General features: G+C 36.7%; 1 protein-coding gene across 5 annotated transcripts in view; it reads right to left on the reverse strand.

Moving 5' to 3' along the window:
- LOC101743084 (uncharacterized) overlaps positions 1-20,409 on the reverse strand; it is a 128,752-nt gene that overhangs the window by 20,198 nt on the left and 88,145 nt on the right. For all 5 annotated transcript variants that reach the window (XM_062671388.1, XM_012693248.4, XM_062671387.1 and 2 more), the window contains exons 4-8: positions 17,758-17,945; positions 15,252-15,430; positions 8,225-8,366; positions 5,616-5,768; positions 2,750-2,937 (exon numbers count right to left, since the gene is read on the reverse strand). In XM_062671388.1, the coding sequence (XP_062527372.1) occupies positions 2,750-2,937; positions 5,616-5,768; positions 8,225-8,366; positions 15,252-15,430; positions 17,758-17,945 (850 nt within the window). The remainder of the gene's footprint in view (positions 1-2,749; positions 2,938-5,615; positions 5,769-8,224; positions 8,367-15,251; positions 15,431-17,757; positions 17,946-20,409) is intronic.

Raw genomic sequence — 20,409 nt, forward strand, 5'->3', positions numbered from 1 at the left:
AAGTTAATTTGAAGGATGTGGAGTGTCGCTATATCATGGAAGCTTACTGTCATATCTCAACTTGGGGATGGCAATCAGGCTGTGATATCTAGAGATCAATAAAAGGAAATGTATCAAAGTATGCGAAATTTTAGTTTCTGAAATGTATTTGATGCGGTTAATTAAGATAAATTTCAAATTCATGCCGTTTGCCGAAAGATCCGGTAAATTTACAAAATGTATCCGAAGGCCATATTTCGAACAATTAAGTTGTAAACAGCAAATAGATAGAAAACAAACTTCGACGGGACCAAAGGATTATTGAAGTACGTGTTATATTATGGAACGTGGGTTACTGATAAATTGAAGACGGAAAACTTTGCAGAATAGGCAATTTTTGTTGTGAAACTTTATCCTAATTCTATTTCATAGTTTCCATGATGGGAAATGCTTTTTAATACAATTATGCCAGTTTTCAATTTGAATCCAACTGGCATGTACTTTTTTTAAAGTATATACATACGTACTTTATACGAACAGTGATGAGGGAATAGCTTTGTGGCGGGTAGCCATCATACAACGCAATATATTTGACAGATGCCTGAATCTCTGAATGCTCTGCTCTGAATAAGCTTGCATATATACAAGTTCCGAACAACAATATTCGGACCGTCGGTCTACCGAGCCATATCACACGCTCGGTGGAAGATCTTTCCTTTCGTCGTTTAAGCCTTCCCACAGCTTCATTTAATAAAATGAAACTCGCAAAATGCTGGTTGTAAAGCGCTTTGTGAGCCCTTATTGGTAGGTACTATCGTCTTGCCCATCTTTGTCGTGGTGTAGGTTTAGGTAAGTCCAGTTTTAAGGGACCGGATTAATACAATGCAAAATTCTGATGTCATCTTCTTGCCTCAAAGTTGGTGTTCGTATAGATGTTGTGATTTTTATGGGTCCCAGTAGCTACTTATCAGGTAGGCCATGCAATAACCTGCCAGTTTAGAGGGAAAAAAACTGAGGTTATCGCTTTTTATTCAAATGCAATGCTTTAGTTGATTTAATTAGCATACAGTTTGCATAATATTAGAGAGGACTTTTACCTGTAATCTAAAAATAGATCGTTTATAAATTAGTTGCAGTATAGTAGTGTTTAAAGTACTGCGATTATACAGTAAGCATATTTCTCATTTTGGTCAGTACAAAATCGTTCTCAAATGATAATAATAATAAACTAGGTTAATGTATTGAAGAGAACAAAACCAATTTAAACAAAGCATATATTGTTGTTTTCGTTTATTTTTTGTGCAGAAAAAGAAACCTGTATAATTTGTCTCTGGAAAAATCACCGATCTTCGTTTTAGTAGAATAACCTTACAACTACTATGTATAAATGTCACAAGATATCAAAGTGAGGACCCAGCGTTAAACCCTCCTGGCTGAGCCTTTGCTCGCCTACCTGTCCTGGTGAAACTGGAAAGGCCCCCGGGTCACCCGGTAATCCTTAAATACTAACAAAAAAAAGGATTCAACGTCTGTATTACACAAAAACGCGAATGTCAACCTTGAGATATACGAATAAAGTCTCAATTGCATTAGTACAATGTTTTGACAGCTTGAAACGCGTGATGATTTCTTAACCCCCACCTGTCCTGGTGAAACTGGAAAGGCCTCCGGGCCACCAGTAATCCTTCAATGATAAAAAAAAAAAAAAAAAGATTTCTTAGCACAACTAGGAAGGATGGTAGTGACCGTTGGGCTTGCATCGTGCCTTACAACCACTAATTATGATAGGAATTTAGGCGTTAGAAAAGAATTTAGGTACAAAAGAATCTTTTTACTACAGTGGGCTAACCTACTAGATCCGGAAAAATCCGGGGTTTCATACCTGATTTTATTAATTTCATCAATTCACTTATTTCATCATTGTTTGTATAAGTAGTAGTACTAGTTTGTTGATCGTATATTTTACAGTTAATTTAGGCCTTTTATTGTCTTTAAGTAAAAAATGACATTCGTGACAGCGCATTTGCGTCACATCTTTTGACGACCTCTGGGAGTTAAACTTTTGTCTGGTTGTAGTGTTGACCGCGGGAACCCCCTACTCTGACCGGGTTCTGACCCCGGACGGAGATCGGACTACGGGTGTAAGAGTGCAGGGGAGTCGTTTAGTGGGTGGGCCCTAAAATCCTTGGGCCCGCGATCTGCTCTCAACACTTGCAGATCGTTGAGTCTCACATACCCCGCGCGCCCCCTAGGCGCGGGGACCTTGTAGGAGATTCGGCCCCCGGACCGAAAAAAAAAAAAGAAAAAGTGTTTTCTTAAATTAAGAGAGAGTTCCTTAGTCGTAACTTACAGATTGTTCATTAAGAAATCTGTGTTTCTGATAGAGTTTGGTGGATGAGATTTAACGCGAATTGTTAGTCTTCTCGTCTACTAATCTAATAATACTCTCTGTAACTATCCTTGAGACCTTAGAACTATATCTGAAGGTGGGTGGCGCATTTACGTCGTAGATGTCTATGGGCTCCAATAACCACTTAACACTAGGTGGTCTGTGAGCTCGTCGTTCACCCATAAGTTCTAAGATCTCAAGTATAGTTACAACGTCTGCCCCACCCTTCAAACCGAAACGCATTACTGCTTCATGGCAGAAATAGGCGGGGTGGTGGTACCTACCCGTGCGGACTCACAAGAGGTCCTACCACCAGCAATAACTCGAGACTAAGCCATTTAATCTTGAATTCCTAAAATGTAATCGAGATCGTTAACATACCTTAGTGGGGGTTTAGGTCTATTCAAGGGCGTGTCTGAGTCCGTGGGTCCATCTTCTTTCGGCGACATTGGCGATAAGGGCGTGGCGGCGTGGTCGCGGTACAGTCGGAGTCGCACGTCAGTGCCGCACGCTCGCAGGAAGGCCACGGCCTCCGCGTGCGACATGTTTGACATTGGCGTGTCGTTCACCTGCGATGTTTGGTTTTAGATGAGAGCGGTCAACGAACCACGTGCGATGAGAAAGTTGTGAATGTTTTAATTATCGAGAATCGGTTGGTTTAGAATGATTAATGATCAGTTATTTATCATTTCGAAAGTGAATGCGTTACATATTTAGATCAAACAAAAAAATATTATTATTTCTCCCGTCTTGATGCATTAGATCGACTGAATCTTCCTATCGATGTCTATCGTAGCACGTCGGAGACTTGTGTTGAGAAGTATCTTTAGATAAATAAATAAAGTAGGAAAAATACAAAGGGTCATCTGGCCCAAACAGTGACTTATATACCACGTTTAAATACTTGATTTTTCCGTCGCTTAGAACTTTTTGATGTGAAACATCTATAGACGTGGCGACGCGTCGCCATGTGCAGTCGACTGTGCGATTCTCTCCTACTCGATCCGGCGTTAAGCCATCTCTCTCGCTACACTGAGCTCGGATACCTATAGTGTATACTCCGTAGTGTATACAGTGTTGTTTACTACAGTACACATAACCTGTGTTTTACTTGAAAACAAATTATTTTTTCGTAATATTTTATTTTATCATTATGACATATTTAGTTCCTATCACAATCTGTTCTTTTCTGCATATTACTTTTACAAAATAATGTCGATGTTTCACATCTGCCAGGCGTCCGGTGCATGACGGCTCACTTTTTTTTTTATAAGTAGTGTAGTCGTCGTAAAATTCTGTTCGTTAGTTATTAGGGTAATTGTTTAAATTAATCTAAAATACATATCGACATTCCTTATTAATGAAATTGATGTATACATGAAACGTTTGCGACAATCGGGTTTGAAATGAATTTGACATCAGACATTCAACGTCTCAGGAATCTCACGTTATTTAAACGTCAGGAGTCAAGGACCCGAGCTTGGAGTGAAACTTTCTAATTGGGTTTTATATCAAACACGTTTAAGTTTATTTTCGCAAATCTTCAGCACGTCACAGCGTCGACGTATTTACGAATGTTTACTCAAATGTAGTAATCGCATGCCGAATGATTCATAAGCGCGTGTTTACCGTAACTGTTCCGTGAAACATGTTAGACTAATGACACCTAGGAAATCGTCTGCGCTTAAAGGTGTTCTCATAAAAAACTATGTCAATTGACCTCCGCATATACTGTTTAAATTAAATTCCCTGGTAATTTCAAATAACGAAATTATTAAATTATAGATATTTAAAAAGTTTACTTCTTTGATGTTCAATCTCTTTAGTTCTTTTAAAGAATTTCGATAGTGACAGAATGTCACTGACACTTAAAGAATGTGGTAAATTACCTATTATATATTAAATACATTTAAAGAAATACATAGGCATTTTAAAAAATTACCTTCGAAACGTTTTGTTGTGTACAAAAAATTATTAGGCACAGTTATTTTATAATATTAAATTATAAATCATATTAAATAGGTTTCAGTTCCAAGATAGCACCGTGGGATCTAAATAACAATAATAAGTCTAAATGAATTAAGAATATTAAATTGTTCATATTAATCTGAATGTTTCATGAACATATTATTATATAGTGGATTTAATTCTCTAAGCCGAAATGGGAACAATATATTACCTTTGCCTGAGAGGAGAATGAAGCTTATTATAATTTATGTGATTATTATTATACCTTCGAATTCCAAAATGAGATACACTTTAAACAATCACATATTAAATTGAACAATTTTATAGCGTCAGAAGTTTGAAGCTATGCAACTTTGTCACAATTGCGGGCTTCATTTCCGTATCCATAAATACTCGATATTATTTTGTATATACTCGTATTTTGTTTTTCTTAGTTCAGTTGATTACCGAACATTCGAAAATCTCCGAAAAAAATATCTACATCATCATTTACATGTTTTGTTTTCTGGAAGTCCTGACCTCGATTATAAAGAGATCGATTATTTAAAAATAATCTACTGTTAAATTTTAATTGAGATAAACATATACAACACATTCTACTTAATTTACAACACTACACTTAATGTTACATTACAGCTTATTTGTGAAGTTAGTGAGGTAAGTTTCCCTGGAGTACGTACCTACCAAACAATTGATGGTCTTCTTTATTAATAAGGGCTTAATTAACGTTTATATATTACTAGCAGACCCGGCTACACGCTGCTGTGGCTAAGGTTTTTTTTTTCTACAATAGCACGTGGCCGGCTAATACCAAAAATTAACAAAGTAAGAACAATTGGATTTCACTTTATTGCGTTTACTATGAAATAAATTTCACTTATACTTTAGCCTCAGCAACGCGTGGTGTTTATGCCATTAAATTGTAGCTTATGCGAAACATTGGTATTTTTAACACAGCGCCATCTATGAGATGTTAATATCAGACAGTATTACAATTGTCTGTAAAAACTGATTTAAGACACCATCTGTTTTAGAGTTATCAAACTTACAATGAATACCAATAACCAACTTAAGAAATAATTTTATTGTTAATTAATAAATATCGCGACCATTAATCCAAATAAAAACCATCCTATGGCCTAAGTAGGAACAAAACACACATTTAAAATAAATAAAAGTTAAAATCAGTTCAGTAGTTTAGGTGTCCATCGCGGACAAACAACGTGACACGTAATTTATATACATATATTAAGATAATAATATAGTAGTGGCGACATACCGCTATTATCCGGTCCCCGGGTTGGATCCTTCCATCGCTAAGTGCGGGCTCCCGCACCAGAGCTCTGACGTAATGTCCTAGAGCGCTGTGGTCTTCCTTCCGTAACGTAAAGCCGAGGGAACCGTTAACTTTTGTCATAACAATATCGAACTCCTGTAATAAATATTAAAATATTTTAATTATATACTATCATAGTATATAGATAACTATTATTGGAATAACGTTTCTACTGATTACGTAGCAAACATACTCAGTATTTTGTGAAGAGATAAAAGTAGTTTCTTTAGTAAAAAGTAGTTCCTTTAGTAATCTTCAATCTTATTTTTCTTATTTTTTATTTTTTTTATTAGTGTTAAGTGGTTACCGGAGCCCATAGACATCAAAAACGTAAATGCCGCCACTCACCTTGAGATATAAGTTCTAAGGTCTCAGTATAGTTACAACGGCTGCCCCACCCCTCAAACCGAAACGCATTACTGCTTCACGGCAGAAATAGGCAGGGTGTGATACCTACCCGTGAGGACTCACAAGAGGTCCTACCACCAAAATTGTATTATTATTATACAGAACTGCTGTTAGGAGGAGGACGAGGAGGAATTCTTACCACGCATCCGTCATCCTGGGCAGCACAAAGGAAAACAACACGGGATGAATATTATTTGATATGCAACTAAAACTATTTTACGATTTTGGTCTCACGTTTAATATCTTCGTAAGTCAAAAGCCTGTGCACTACACGACATTTAGATACAACAAGAATTTTAGTCTTGAAAGTTTGTTAAAAATATTTTCCAACTCACCTAAAAAGATGTGCAAAGAGTATTTTAGAATTACTGAATAGATAAATCGCGTTTAAAGACTCTGAGATTTTTTCGGGAGAATCTTTTTTCTGCATCATTATAGATTTATACAAAATACGTATTATCATTGTTGGTTTTTTTTATTAATAAAACACACATGTTGAATGGTATGTATGGTTCTCTAAATATTATACTGGCATATGCGATCGCTAAACGACTTATTATGGTGACAGCGCGTATTTTTTATTTTATTTTATGAAGGAAGAATTATTGGTAGCCCGGAGGCCTTCTAGTTTGACCAGGACAGGTGAGCGAGCCAAGGCTAGGAGGGATGGGACAGTTATATAGTTACAAAAATATATATGCATAAATAAACGCCATAAAATGTTCGCGATTCGCTTTGTTTTATTTTTCTAGTTGTTTAAGTGAATAAAACAGCTTAGTTTCATCCTTTACTTTAAGTATTCAGGAGGTTAAGAACAACATTTGAAATAACCAAACCAAGCTTGCTCTCCGTAACTTTTGTTTCGATACATAAGAATTCGAATACACATTCATCATTCGATAAAGACTTTAATCAATAGTACAATCGATAGAAAGTTTGGTATTTAAAAACCATAGACCACTTTCTAATTTTTTATTGTCAAGTCATAGCCATTATAATTCGTTTTTCTTCTATGCAGAACAAACTCGCGTGATTTCAACTCGTTTCATGCGAGGGCCGTTCTAGCATTTATCGTGGCGAGTAAAAACGAGGTTATTATTGTGGACCCACCCCACACAATAATGTTATTTACAACCGACCTTCAACGGTACTTAACACGCAGATATTAAGTTTTGAAGGTTATGCACGAAATATTAAATGTTATTATGCATGTATATAAATAAATAATCCACGTTGATTTTTTACTGTATTGTCTAATAATTTAGTAAAGGTGTTCTTAATATCTGATTTTGGCATTTATTTGGCTGAGTAAATATGTTTTTAATATTTGATTTCGGCTTTAATTTGGCTAGGTGTGAACGGTATTTTGTATTGATATTGTATACTTATTTGGTTTTATCAATTATAATGTCAGATAATGTCTATAACAAATGTTATACTACCGAAATAAAAACTTAAAAATGTATGTTACCATGTAATACAGGTAGCCCTTTTATAAAACGGTACTTCTACAACACGATAACGAGATTATTGTTTAAAATGATTTACGAAATTATAATACATTAAGCACTATGAACACATAATATATGGGAATAACCGTAATTTTACTGTTTATTTTTTATGTATAATAGGTAAAAAAATACAGACAAGCATAGTTGTAATGTTTCATTCAGAGAAATGGCAGTAACAGGATGCGTAGAACCGAAGATCGGGTTCAGTGGCGAGCTTTGGGGGAGGCCTATGTCCAGCAGTGGACTGCCGCAGGATGATGATGATTCAGAGAAATTACTCTCATTTTTGTACTGGCTTCTAGTTTTATACGTATAACACGATTTCGCATAACACGGGACTTTGTGGAAACGTATCTACCGTGTTATAAGATGGTTACCCGTATATTGGTATAAATAGTATTAGAATGTACGTTTATCCCCATAGACACAGCCCACTGAGTTTCTCGTCGGGTCTTCTCAGTGGGTCGCGTTTCCGATCCGGTGGTATATTCTGCGAAGTACTGCTCTTGCTAGGGCTAGTATTAGCAACGCCTTCAGGCTTGAGCCCCGAGAACTCACCTACACGTTAGGGTTACGCTGACATAGCCTCTCAAGGCTAACAGCTTAGGTAGGAAAAAAAATATGTAAGCTTACCCCGTACTGTATGTCGTAGACAGGAAGGGGTCGATCGAGGTCCGGCAGGCGGAGGTCGCGCCGGTGTTGCTCCGGACTAGCCTCGCGCCGTCCCCTCCCTTCCGATGACGAAGTTGTGGCGCTGCTTGTTGTCTGAGATAACCTGTACCGATTTTATATTGAAGTAGTGCTCCCCCGGTAGTCGAAATTCGACTATAATCAATTGAAATTATAAGTTTGTACACTATTATGATTTTATTGTCAAAAACTAATCACAGATTTCGCCAAGTCTACACTTTAGACAATATTAATAAAGACAAACAATATAATTTATTCTATTCTCAATTTGACCACAGAATATAAGAAAACGAAAAAGTTTGACAATAAACAAATAGTATGCATGCGTGTGTGCGTCAAATACATGGTAGTGTGTGTAATGTTTTTTTTATTGATTTAATTTATTTTTTATTTTTTTTTTTTTTTTTTTTTTTTTTTATTGCCCTTGTAGGCAGACGAGCATACGGCCCACCTGATGGTGAGTGGTTACCGTCGCCCATGGACTTCAGCAATGCCAGGGGCAGAGCCAAGCCGCTGCCTACCGTTTAATACTCTCCACAAGCCTCGTTTGAAGAAGGACATGTCATAGCGCTCGGTCGCTTTATGCATCATTTTAAAAAAATATTAACATTCCGCACCCATTTTTTATTCCATTCCATTCCATTCTATATTCTGTATAAGTGTGGGAAATTTCATACCGCGCAATTTTCGTAAAAAGGGGTACAAAGTTCTTGCTTCACGTATTAATACATAAAACACCCATGATCGAACACAGTGGAAGAACGTCACATATGGTCGCAATGCTCAGTAGTGAGGGAACGATATAGAAGAAGATGAAGAATCAACAAAACTTCGTATCTTCACCGTTTCTACTCTCACAAATGAAAGTTTTAGCAGAACTTTTAAAAACCTAGCTAAAACGGACAAATTCAAAACCTTATTCATTATTATTATATAATTTATTAGTTTCTCTTTAATGGTGTGAAATTGAGTAGAAAAGCAAAACTAAAATCTATTTCAAATCCATAATAGTAATATTGCAGAAAGACTTACACTTAATACATTATCTAAATGATTTTTTTTTCTTTTTTCTTTTTTTTATTGCTTAGATGGGTGGACGAGCTCACAGCCCACCTGGTGTTAAGTGGTTACTGGAGCCCATAGACATCCACAACGTAAATGCGCCACCCACCTTGTGAGATATAAGTTCTAAGGTCTCAGGTATAGTTACAACGGCTGCCCCGCCCTTCAAACCGAAACGCATTACTGCTTCGCGGCAGAAATAGGCAAGGTGGTGGTACCCACCCGCGCGGACTCACAAGAGGTCCTACCACTAGTAAAGCCAGAATAATGTTAATAAAAATTATGTAATCTAAAATCTGTTACATGAACAAGGCAACGTCAACGTTATCGCTCTATTCAATGTTTATTAATTTACTAGCGACCCGCCCTCGCTTCGCTTCGGAAACATTAAAACACACATGAAACAAAAAAAAAATAAAAAAAAAATAAAAAAAAGTAGCCTATGTTCATCAGGGACAATGTCGGCTTCTAATGGAAAAAGAATTTTTCAAATCGGTCCAGTAGTTTCGGAGCCTATTCGAAACAAACAAACAAACAAATCTTTCCTCTTTATAATATTATATTTATTATTAATTTAATATTACGTGCCGCAGACGTGTCGCCGTATATTATGCATTATTAGTCATTCCGTGGTTGAGGCATTGCGGTTTGCCCCTAATTACTGAAACGTGATTTTACATGATCTATACACGCACAATACATTTCGTTGGCTTATGAAATATTGCAAATTTTAGGTATAAATTACTTCAAAATTAATTTAATTATTTATCAAATTAATTTTCGAAGTGAAAGAATTGCTATGAAAGTTTATTTATTTTATTTATTGCTTAGATGGGTGGACGAGCTCACAGCCCGCCTGGTGTTAAGTGGTTACTGGAGCCCATAGACATCTACAACGTAAATGCGCCACCCACTTTGAGATATAAGTTCTAAGGGTCTCAGTATAGATACAACGGCTGCCCCACCCTTCAAAACGAAACGCATTACTGCTTCACGGCAGAAATAGGCAGGGTGGTGGTACCTATCCGCGCGGACCCACAAGAGGTCCTACCACCAGTAAGGAAAGCGATTTTGAAAACATAACATAGTTAATAATAATTTAAGCCTTCCGAAATCTGAATTAGGAAGGGAGCAAACTTAGTGAGCTCTGTGATGTTCTAATGTAGTTCCACATCTGATCCTGTAGGTGTCGTGAGAGATTTGTAAGTGATTCGTCAGAGAACGAACATCACCGTTGTGTAAGTATTAAGACGATCGTGAACTATTCCTTACTGGAGGTAGGGCATATTGTGTGACCTCAACAGAGTATGTACAACCGTTCAGAAAAACTTCTGCTGTGACACAATCATGCGCTTCGGTTTGATTGATGGGACATAATGGCACATAATCCTATACAATAAGTCTTCGACTCCGTGTCTTAGGGTGTTTGGCGGCATTCGCGATGTTGTCTATGTTCTGATAGTCATTCAATACAAGACTGGTCATGAACTCGTCCGCAAAAAAAAAACCATTTAATTTACATATTAATTGCTATATTGTTTTACAATTTTACATACGAATTGGGATACTATGTTTCAGAAAATATTCATAAACTCATTGCAACTTTTTTTAACCGTGTTTTTAACGATTCACCTTCTAGCTCTACTAATTTTTCTAATTCTAAGGTCTCAGTCTAATTACAACGGCTGTCAAACCGAAACGCATAACTGCTTCACGGCAGAAACAGGCAGGGTGGTGGTATCTACCCGGGCAGACTCACAAGACGTCCTGCCACCAGTAAATTTCTTACGCGAATGTTTCCTTAATATTCGGTGTAGGATAAAAACATATTGGATATTTAAGATTTAGTTGAAATTTCATATAATTAGATAATAAATACGAGTTTTACTGGTGGCAGGACCTCTTGTGAGTCCGCGCGGGTAGGTACCACCGCCCTGCCTATTTCTGCCGTGAAGCAGTAATGCGTTTCGGTTTGAAGGGTGGGGCAGCTGTTGTAACTATACTTGAGAGACCTTAGAACTTATATCTCAAGGTGGGTGGCGCATTTGCGTCGTAGATGTATATGGTCTCCAATAACCACTTAACACCAGGTGGGCTGTGAGCTCGTCTACCCATGTAAGCAATAAAAAAAACAACTTGCTTCTCCTCCATACGCTAACCCGATGTTTTATTTTGCTTTGTAGCTATTAAATTGCATTAGTGTTTTCAATTACTCTAACTTTATTAACTCTAACTTTCAAATATGGATGACACCACAGGCATGATAAACGATTTAAATTATTTAACTACTTCAAAATCCTACATTTGTGCTCCTGAAGAATGTTGTACATATGTCCAAAATGACATCACAGCGCTTAAAATCTTTCACATGAATATCAGAAGTATAGGTAGTATAGCTAACTTTAACAATTTTCTTATTTTGATAAAACGTCTTAATTTAATGTTTGACATTCTTATTTTGTCCGAATGTTGGCTAAGTAAATGCACAAATGTGCCTAGTATACCTGGTTTTAAATGCTATAAATCCAAATATTTCAATCAAAACGATGGCGTTGTGGCCTATGTGAGACTTGACAATCCAGTCTCAATAGAGGATTGTAATATCATAGATGCAAGCTGTATTCTAGTCAAATTGAGTACAAGTGTCGCTGTTCTAGCAGTGTATCGTTCTCCTTCCATTCGTAATATTAACGGGTTTATTAATAGCTTAGACAAAACTTTAACAAAACTCAAATCATTTAAGACAATGCTCTTAATCGGAGATTTAAATATAGATATTTCTGAAAATGTCGGAGATGCGGTTTCTGACTTGTATTTAAATGTATTGGCCTCACATGGTATGCTTCCAGCTCATTTGTTCCCAACGCGCGAAAACAACTGTATTGACCATGCAATCTTAAAATCAGATAAACCTGCAATTTCTCTAGTACTTGACACTCAAATTACTGATCATCGCCCTATTGTTATTTTCTGTAATTCGGAAATTACTTGCAAAAAAATATTCTAAACGACGAAAACATGTTAACATCCCTGCCTGTGTAACTAATCTTGAAAGCGTTGACTTTTCACCCGTACTGACTGCTGTTAATCCAAATATAGCTGCTTCGAAACTGGTCAACATTATTTCAGATGTGGTTAAATCAAATACTACTATAAGATGTGTACCTAATAAAGCAAAAATTATAAAATCTTGGATTACTTGTGGGCTCTTAAGATGCATCAGAAATCGTGACAAGCTGTATATTAAATCCAAAAGAAACCCAAATAATTTTGTACTGAAAAAGACATATACGAGATATAGGAACTTTTGCAATAACCTATTAAAGAAATTAAAACGGGAATATGAAAAAAATGAGTTTCTAAAACATCGTAATAATCAGAAGGCTACCTGGAAACATACTAAAAACATATCGAACATTACAAATGATAGATCTTCCGCCAGTGATTTGTTATCGCACAAAGGAGATCCCATGGCTTCGGCAAACGCAGTAAATGAGTTCTTTGCAAATGTTGGAAAGAGTTATGCATCTAAAATAACTAATAAGTCAAATACTTCACGCAACAAGCAACGTCCGAGTATCACAACTACATCATCTGAGAACTCAATGACGCTCTTCGGTACGGATATTCATGAAGTGATTGGAGTGATAAATGGCTTGAGAGGGGATTGTGCGGTGGGTTGGGATGATATACCAGCTGCTTTAATAAAGGCGGCTGGTCTCATTCTCGCTCCAGTGCTTTGTCATGTTTTCAACACTTGTATTGATTTCGGTATCTTTCCAACAGTTTTTAAAAAAGCATTAGTGCACCCCATACACAAGAATGGTGATAAGATGAATATTACAAATTACAGGCCCATATCAGTTTTATCAACCTTATCTAAGATCTTTGAAACATTATTAAATAAGAGACTGCTAAATTACCTGAAAACGTATAACATAATTGCCCAAAACCAATACGGTTTTAGATCTGGTAGAGGCACTGAAGACGCAGCACTGGAACTAACCTCCACTATATTAGAACACCTAAACAACAAAGCTAAAACGCTCGCCATTTTCCTCGATCTATCAAAGGCGTTTGACACTGTATCTGTACCTATATTGCTGAGTAAACTGGAGGTCATTGGTATCAGGGGACACTCACTCAAAATATTTCAAAGCTATCTGTCTAACCGCTCACAAATAGTCACCATTGATAATACCACCAGTGAAGAAGCGTCTGTCACTTACGGTGTCCCACAAGGCAGTGTCCTTGGGCCTACCCTATTTCTTCTGTACATAAACGAGCTTTGCTTGTTAAAAATTAAAAATACAAATATCGTTACGTACGCTGATGACACAGCTGTAGTTGTTCATGGTGATAATTGGATAGAGACGCGTTTATGTGCAGAGGAAGCGCTGGAGACAGTATCTGATTGGCTTAAAACTAACTTGTTGACCCTTAATATGGAAAAAACTAGATTTGTTACCTTCTCTCCGAGGAATGTATCGCAGCCACCGCTTTCCTTTTCCTTGACTGTTCATCAATGCCATTCAGAAACGAACACACATGATCTTTGTCCAAAAATTTCACGAACTAATGCTGTAAAATATCTTGGTCTAAAAATTGACGGCACCCTATCTTGGCAAGAGCATATAAATGATTTGGTTGGAAAAGTACGAAAGCTTATCTTTGTCTTTCGGAAGCTAAGAACATCAAGCGATCTCCACATACTGAAAATGGTTTATTATGCTTTGGTACACTCTGTCATAACCTATTGCATTGTCGTTTGGGGAGGCTGTAGGAAAGGATTATTACTTAGATTGGAAAGAGCACAGAGAGCCGTGCTTAAAGTAATATCTAAAAAACCAATAAGGTTTCCAACGGAGGAATTGTATGATATCTGCAAAGTGCCTCGAGTTAGACAATCTTTTATTAGGAGCACATTGTTACGTAAACATTTGGAACTCGTTTTTGACCCTAATATCTGTTCGCAAACTCGTCGTCAGGGCAGAGTGTGCAAAATCTATGTAGCAAATTATAATGTGGTCAGGTCTCACTATAGGTATTTAAGCTCTATTCTGTACAACAAGATAAATAAATTACTAAATATTTACCCACTTATTTCTAAAGAAGTTAAAATTATCATTGATAGATGGCTTTTCTCCCTTACATACGAAGATATAGAAGAATTACTGGAGTAGATTACACATTTTGGTAATGAGCAATTTATATATTAGGTATTAACACGCATCTACACATACACTCAGACATACATACACCCACCCACCCACACACCCACACACCCACCCACCCACACACACACACACACACACACACACACACACACACACACACACACACACACGCACACACATACACTAATTGTACTTCTAGATTTTGAAATAATATTGTATTGATTTGATAATTGTATTTAAAATTAATTATTATAATGTGTTTATGAAATGTTTAAATTTATATGTTATTGTTCGTTGTGTGTAGGGGTTGGCGTTGTTATCTGCAACACAGTCTATGACTACAGCAGATAACATCGTTTCAATATTTGTTATTATGATTAAAATTGTATGTTTTTGTAATAAATAAATAATAATAAAAAATAAAAAAATTTACAAAAAGAAATAGTATTTTCCTTTACAATAAAAAAAATCAGTAAAAATAAGTAAAACGTAATGGTACACATTAAATGAAATCAAATCTTGTGTCAGTGATTATTATTAAATTTCGACACTAGTATTAAAAATCACACAATATTAATGACCTTTAAACCAGGGCAATGCGCAGGCATTTTGTGATGCAGTGTTTCTTGGTTATGTCTTAAGCACTATTTCCAGTTAATAGCTTTTCTTTATCGCTTCTTATTGTATCTCTCATGTTATGTAATGTAATGTCGTTTTTAGTAAAGACGCACCTTGCGTGCATAGGATGACAGTTGAGAGGGTCCAGTGGCGGCAGGTGCGGTGGGTGAGGAGTCCGCGCCGGCGGGGTAGGTGGTTCGGGGGGCGTGACGCTTTCAAGCACGTCAGCAGGCGGTCGGCAGACCCGAAGCTCAACGCGCTGCGCCGCCGTACGTAGCACTTCCAAGGCTTCCTAAGTTCAAAGTTTTTTTTTTAATAATCGTTCATACTGTGCCGGCTCATGTCAACGTCGAGTCAGTCCATCGGAGTCCGGCACGGCACTCGGACACGTATACAATAAATAATTATGAGTGATATGATTTTCCTTTGAGACTGACCCACACATAACTCCGCACAGTGGTGACCCCGTGCCGTGTCGATAAATTAAATAGTTACAAACAGTAAAAAAATAATAATAATATAATACAAAAAAATATACGTCACCGCTTGCTATTACCTCTAGCGAAGCCAAAGACTAGCTTAGTTCCAAATCAGCGTTAATCCAAGCACGCGCATTGATACGGAGGCAGTTTTCTTCAAAATAATTTGGAGTACTTGAGAAACGTGAAACCCACAAAAGACACATATTTGGTATTCATATTACTCTCATTAGTCATTAATTAATTAAAACCTGAATTTGTTTGTCTGTTGTAATATTTGCTCGTGCCGATACGAATGGTAGAATTGTCAAATGTTTTCTTTTGTCCTTTTTTTATTTATAGCCCATGTGAGCACCCGAGCATACGGGCATACGGGCCACCTACTGTCGCCCATGGACGTCAGCAATGCCAGTAGCAGAGCCAAGCCGCTGCCTATCGGTAAGTACTCTCCACAAGCCTCGTGTTTGCATTGTCAAAATAACTTCAAATTTATTTGAATTAAAAAAAAATTCAATGAGCATATTTATTTCAATTGTGCATGTGACTAGGAGATGTATGGAAATGGTAGTGCAAGGTAGAGAGGGAAGAGGTCGACCGAAGAAGACATGGATGGAGTGTGTGAATGACGATATGAGAGACAGAGGAGTGAGTGTTGAGATGACGGCTGATAGAAAAGAATGGAAGAGAAAAATTAGCTGTGCCGACCCCACCTAGTGGAATAAGGTGGAGAAAATGAAGAGATTTTTATTTCAATTATTATTATGAAAACGACTACATATTTTTACACGTCTATGTGAATGCAAAACTGGAGTACAGCATGAAAACGACTACATATTTTTACACGTCTATGTGAATGCAAAACTGGAGTACAGCTTTATGATGCTCGTGAAACATCCACATCAAGGTGATCGGTGAAATCTATTGGCTCCAGTGAAAATTTGAGCCAATCAAAAGAACTAGCAAAGACTTTACCCATCGTGATTTATCCCGCAAGAAATCGCCTACGCGCACGTCACTATAAAGCCGACGGTGATTTTATGTACAAACAAAAAGTGTATCAAACACTTTTCGCTGCTTAGCTGATAGACGTAAAGCAGAATTCATCGGGTAAATGAGAATTTTTACACCGAGATCGCGGCACAGTCACTGTAATATAATTTAGTGGAAGTTTGCGGCGGCCGTTTTACAGTTTATTACGTTTGGACCGGCGGAGGCTTCGGCGTGAATCGCGCACGGGTTTTCATAAAACTTTTTACGTTTACGACCTCGGGACGCGCGGAAAGTGCCGCGACAACAAATGGTATTTTTTGAAGCGAGCCACTGTTTGTTTTTTCAAGTAGCAAGCGACCCGCTTTTTATTATTGTACCTGTTTTGAAAGCACAAGGATCGGACGGTCGCAGAATGTTTAACGTTTTTGTAATGCAACGAATATTTTTGCTGGCTGACTAGGTAACATCTTGGCGAGTTTTTACACGTACGTGTGATAAGGAACGTAATTTCATTTTTGCCATTACAATGAGAAATTTTATGCGAAAAATAAAAGAGGGTAGTGAATTTTAAATTTATGAAACGATCGAGATAATTCGAGCTAAAGTTAAAAACTAGAAGAAGAGGGTGAGTTAGGAGGGTGACGTTGCTTATGGATACTGGCCATTCAATTTATGGTTAACTAGCTGACCCGGCAGACTTCGTAGTGCCTCAATCGATAAATAAAAGACCTAAACTTTTGTACAAAATAACCTTAAAACAAACAAAAGGAATCCGTACGACGGGGGACACATCGAAGGAAAAACAAAATTGTTATTTTTACTTAATTCCGAGCATTTTCATATTTATCTATCTTTTAAACCTTCTCTGGACTGCCACAAATAATTCAAGACCAAAATTAGCTAAATCGGTCCAGCCGTTCTCGAGTTTTAGCGAGACTAACGAACAGAAATTCATTTTTATATATATACTAATATTTATTTTGCTTTTTTTATAAAATTGATGGTACCTGCTCTATTATGATAAAACATGGCAAACTTGCACGATGGCATGGAACGACTGCGAGTTCAGCGATTTGTGTTTAAAACTTATTAACCATTGATAATGCTTTGTTCTGATAGAAATAATTTAGAGTTACCATTTGGTACTTACGTAAGTACTCAGTCCAGCTAATGGTACGCCGTTGGCTGACAGCAGCAGATCTCGAGGAGCGAGTCTACCAGTTCTCCACGCGGGCTGAGGAGGATATAACCTTCGTATCCTGACTAGACCTCCACCGCCACACACCGACATTCCCAGCCCACGTCCGTCCTTTTCCACCACGACCGTGAACGAGTTCTCTGTTAAAAGATAAAAACGTTTTACCATTTTTATAAAAAAAAAACATGTGTGCAATTTACACGCTGTGGAAGTGAAACTTTCAGACCTTTACTCTATTTCATTCTCTCGCACGTTAAAGCCTGTAGTTGTTTATATATATATCTCTCTTTCTTAGTCATTTTTCGTTTTTCAAGTTTCAATTACGGTGATTGTCAAGAGTTTTTAATTGCAAATGAATAACAATCTTTTACCGTGAATTTTTTCAAGTGGCTAGGTCACCCATCTAAGCAATAAACAAATAAAAAAAATAAGTGGTTTACCGTCAGCAGCATTTCAATGTTATATCAAATTACTTTTCGCTACCCGCATGGTGGTAGGTGGTAAGTGGTGGTAGGTACAATTGTATCCCATGGAATTAATTAATTTTATAAACCAACTTTATTTGGACGTTTATTAAATTTGTAATTTCAAAAAATGATATATTGTAAAATAAGTAACATCCACGGAATTTAATAGCGTATGCCTTATTGTGCCTTAATTCCGATTTACCGGTACTTTCAGGAGGAAAAATCCTTCGCACATTCTGTAGATAGTAAATTAAACTGATTCCTTGGAAGACACGCTCTCTGACCCGAACAAGTCAAAAATAGTTGTCCAGCTAATGCCGGTCATATTTTAAACTTTCGTATAGTAACAATAGCTCTATGTGGGTCACAGTGAATTGTCGGTTTATAGTCATACAAGTTCTTGCTATCAACAATAACATTAAATATTTGAAGGGAAACAGATCTATTATATTAAATTCATAGCGGTGTACTCCACGGGGAGCCAATCTTCTTGTATGATTAACGTTATATTACATTTAGTATGTTCAAAATGAAATAGTGAACGTACTAAATAAATACAATGCATAATGTTCAACACTTACGAGTATGTCATAATTTTTACATTATAAGTGACTTTTAAAGACATTTTTTAGGAGAAATTTCATAACATAATGCATTCTGTAATTTGATCAAGTAAGTGAGATTTTTCTAAGCTCTGTGTGTGGGTGAAGCAGAAGTACGATAATGGTGGTAATCAATCGACAATGCTCATCTTCATGTAATTTAATAGCACCGTACAAAGTAGACCTGAAGTCAATGGAAGACAAGGACGAACTTAGCCGCCTTCATTATTTCAAAAATAGACGTGGCGGTTCTTTATAACAGTTTATTTAAATCGAAAGGTTTTGTTATTAAAATGGAAAGTCGAACATTTTCCTGATCGATAAATATTTTCTGCCACTAGCCGCCTTTGAGTTGCGAAGATTTTAAAATACGATGTAGGTGTTCATGTCCGCATAGCGAATTTGACGCAGTGTTCCATTGATTTTTCGTATATGTTATGGTTATATGTTATGTGTCTATATAGGGTCGGATGACTGTGGTTATTGCGTTAAATAAAGTAAAATTTGCCTTAATTTCATGTTGTGCCTAAGTTTGACCGCTTAACAGATGTACTGAAGAAACTGCAAATGATTTTTACTGGACCTCGCAAATTACGGAAACATAACTGATAGCTCATTCTAGTATTAGACAGAGATAAATGCAACACATGATTAGGATGATTTACAAAAAAAAAGGGTGCGTGTACTTATGTACGCGCATAAGAAATTATACTTTATTTTTATTCAATTTATTTCTTTTTTTTTAGTATTAAATAATTAATAATAAATATTTAACGTCAATAATTTAATAATATTTAGTATGAATTATATTAAATAATAATTTTGTCATTTATATTACTAAAAAATGAATGCTAATAATACTTTTTTTTACGAGTGTATATGCGCGAAAGTTCACCTGCGGCTATATTCAGACTCGCCAAGTTACGTCGGTCGTATTGTAATGAGCGATTTAGTGGGCAACTTCATTTCTGTTAATTTTGTGTAACGGTGCGCGCGCAGCGTAAAATTTCACTCTCATCAATTTTTCATAACGCGCCTAAAGAAGTATAACTTAAAAAAAACTAAACTCCGAGTACACATGTCAATAAGCTCCGAAATAAAACTGGCGTTTCTTCAATGTGCCGCGTCCACGGTCCTCACCTTTGCTTTGTATTAGACTATATATTATGCTACTCGTATGGTGTGATAAGAAATGGCTTGCCCAGCCTCGCACGGGACCAGGTGTTTCCGTTTTGCATTAAGCAAACGGCAAGTAAATGAGGTTTGTTCAGTGTATAACCAGGCTTTGTTTATTTAGGTCTTTTATGAAAATGTTTCACCCCGGATTAAGACTGAGGCTACGCGAAACAGCGAGATTCGGGATATTATGTATTTATTTATACTAGTGGGCGCCCAGCGGTCAAAATTCGACCACAATTAATTGAGAATTATAAGTTTGTACATTATTATGGTTCTATTGTCACATTTCTAGAATCATCATTGTTCTATAATCACAGATTTCGCCAAGGCTACACTATAGACAAAAAATATTAATC

The sequence above is a fragment of the Bombyx mori genome, chromosome 12 (assembly GCF_030269925.1).
Source record: "Bombyx mori chromosome 12, ASM3026992v2".
NCBI lineage: Eukaryota > Metazoa > Arthropoda > Insecta > Lepidoptera > Bombycidae > Bombyx > Bombyx mori.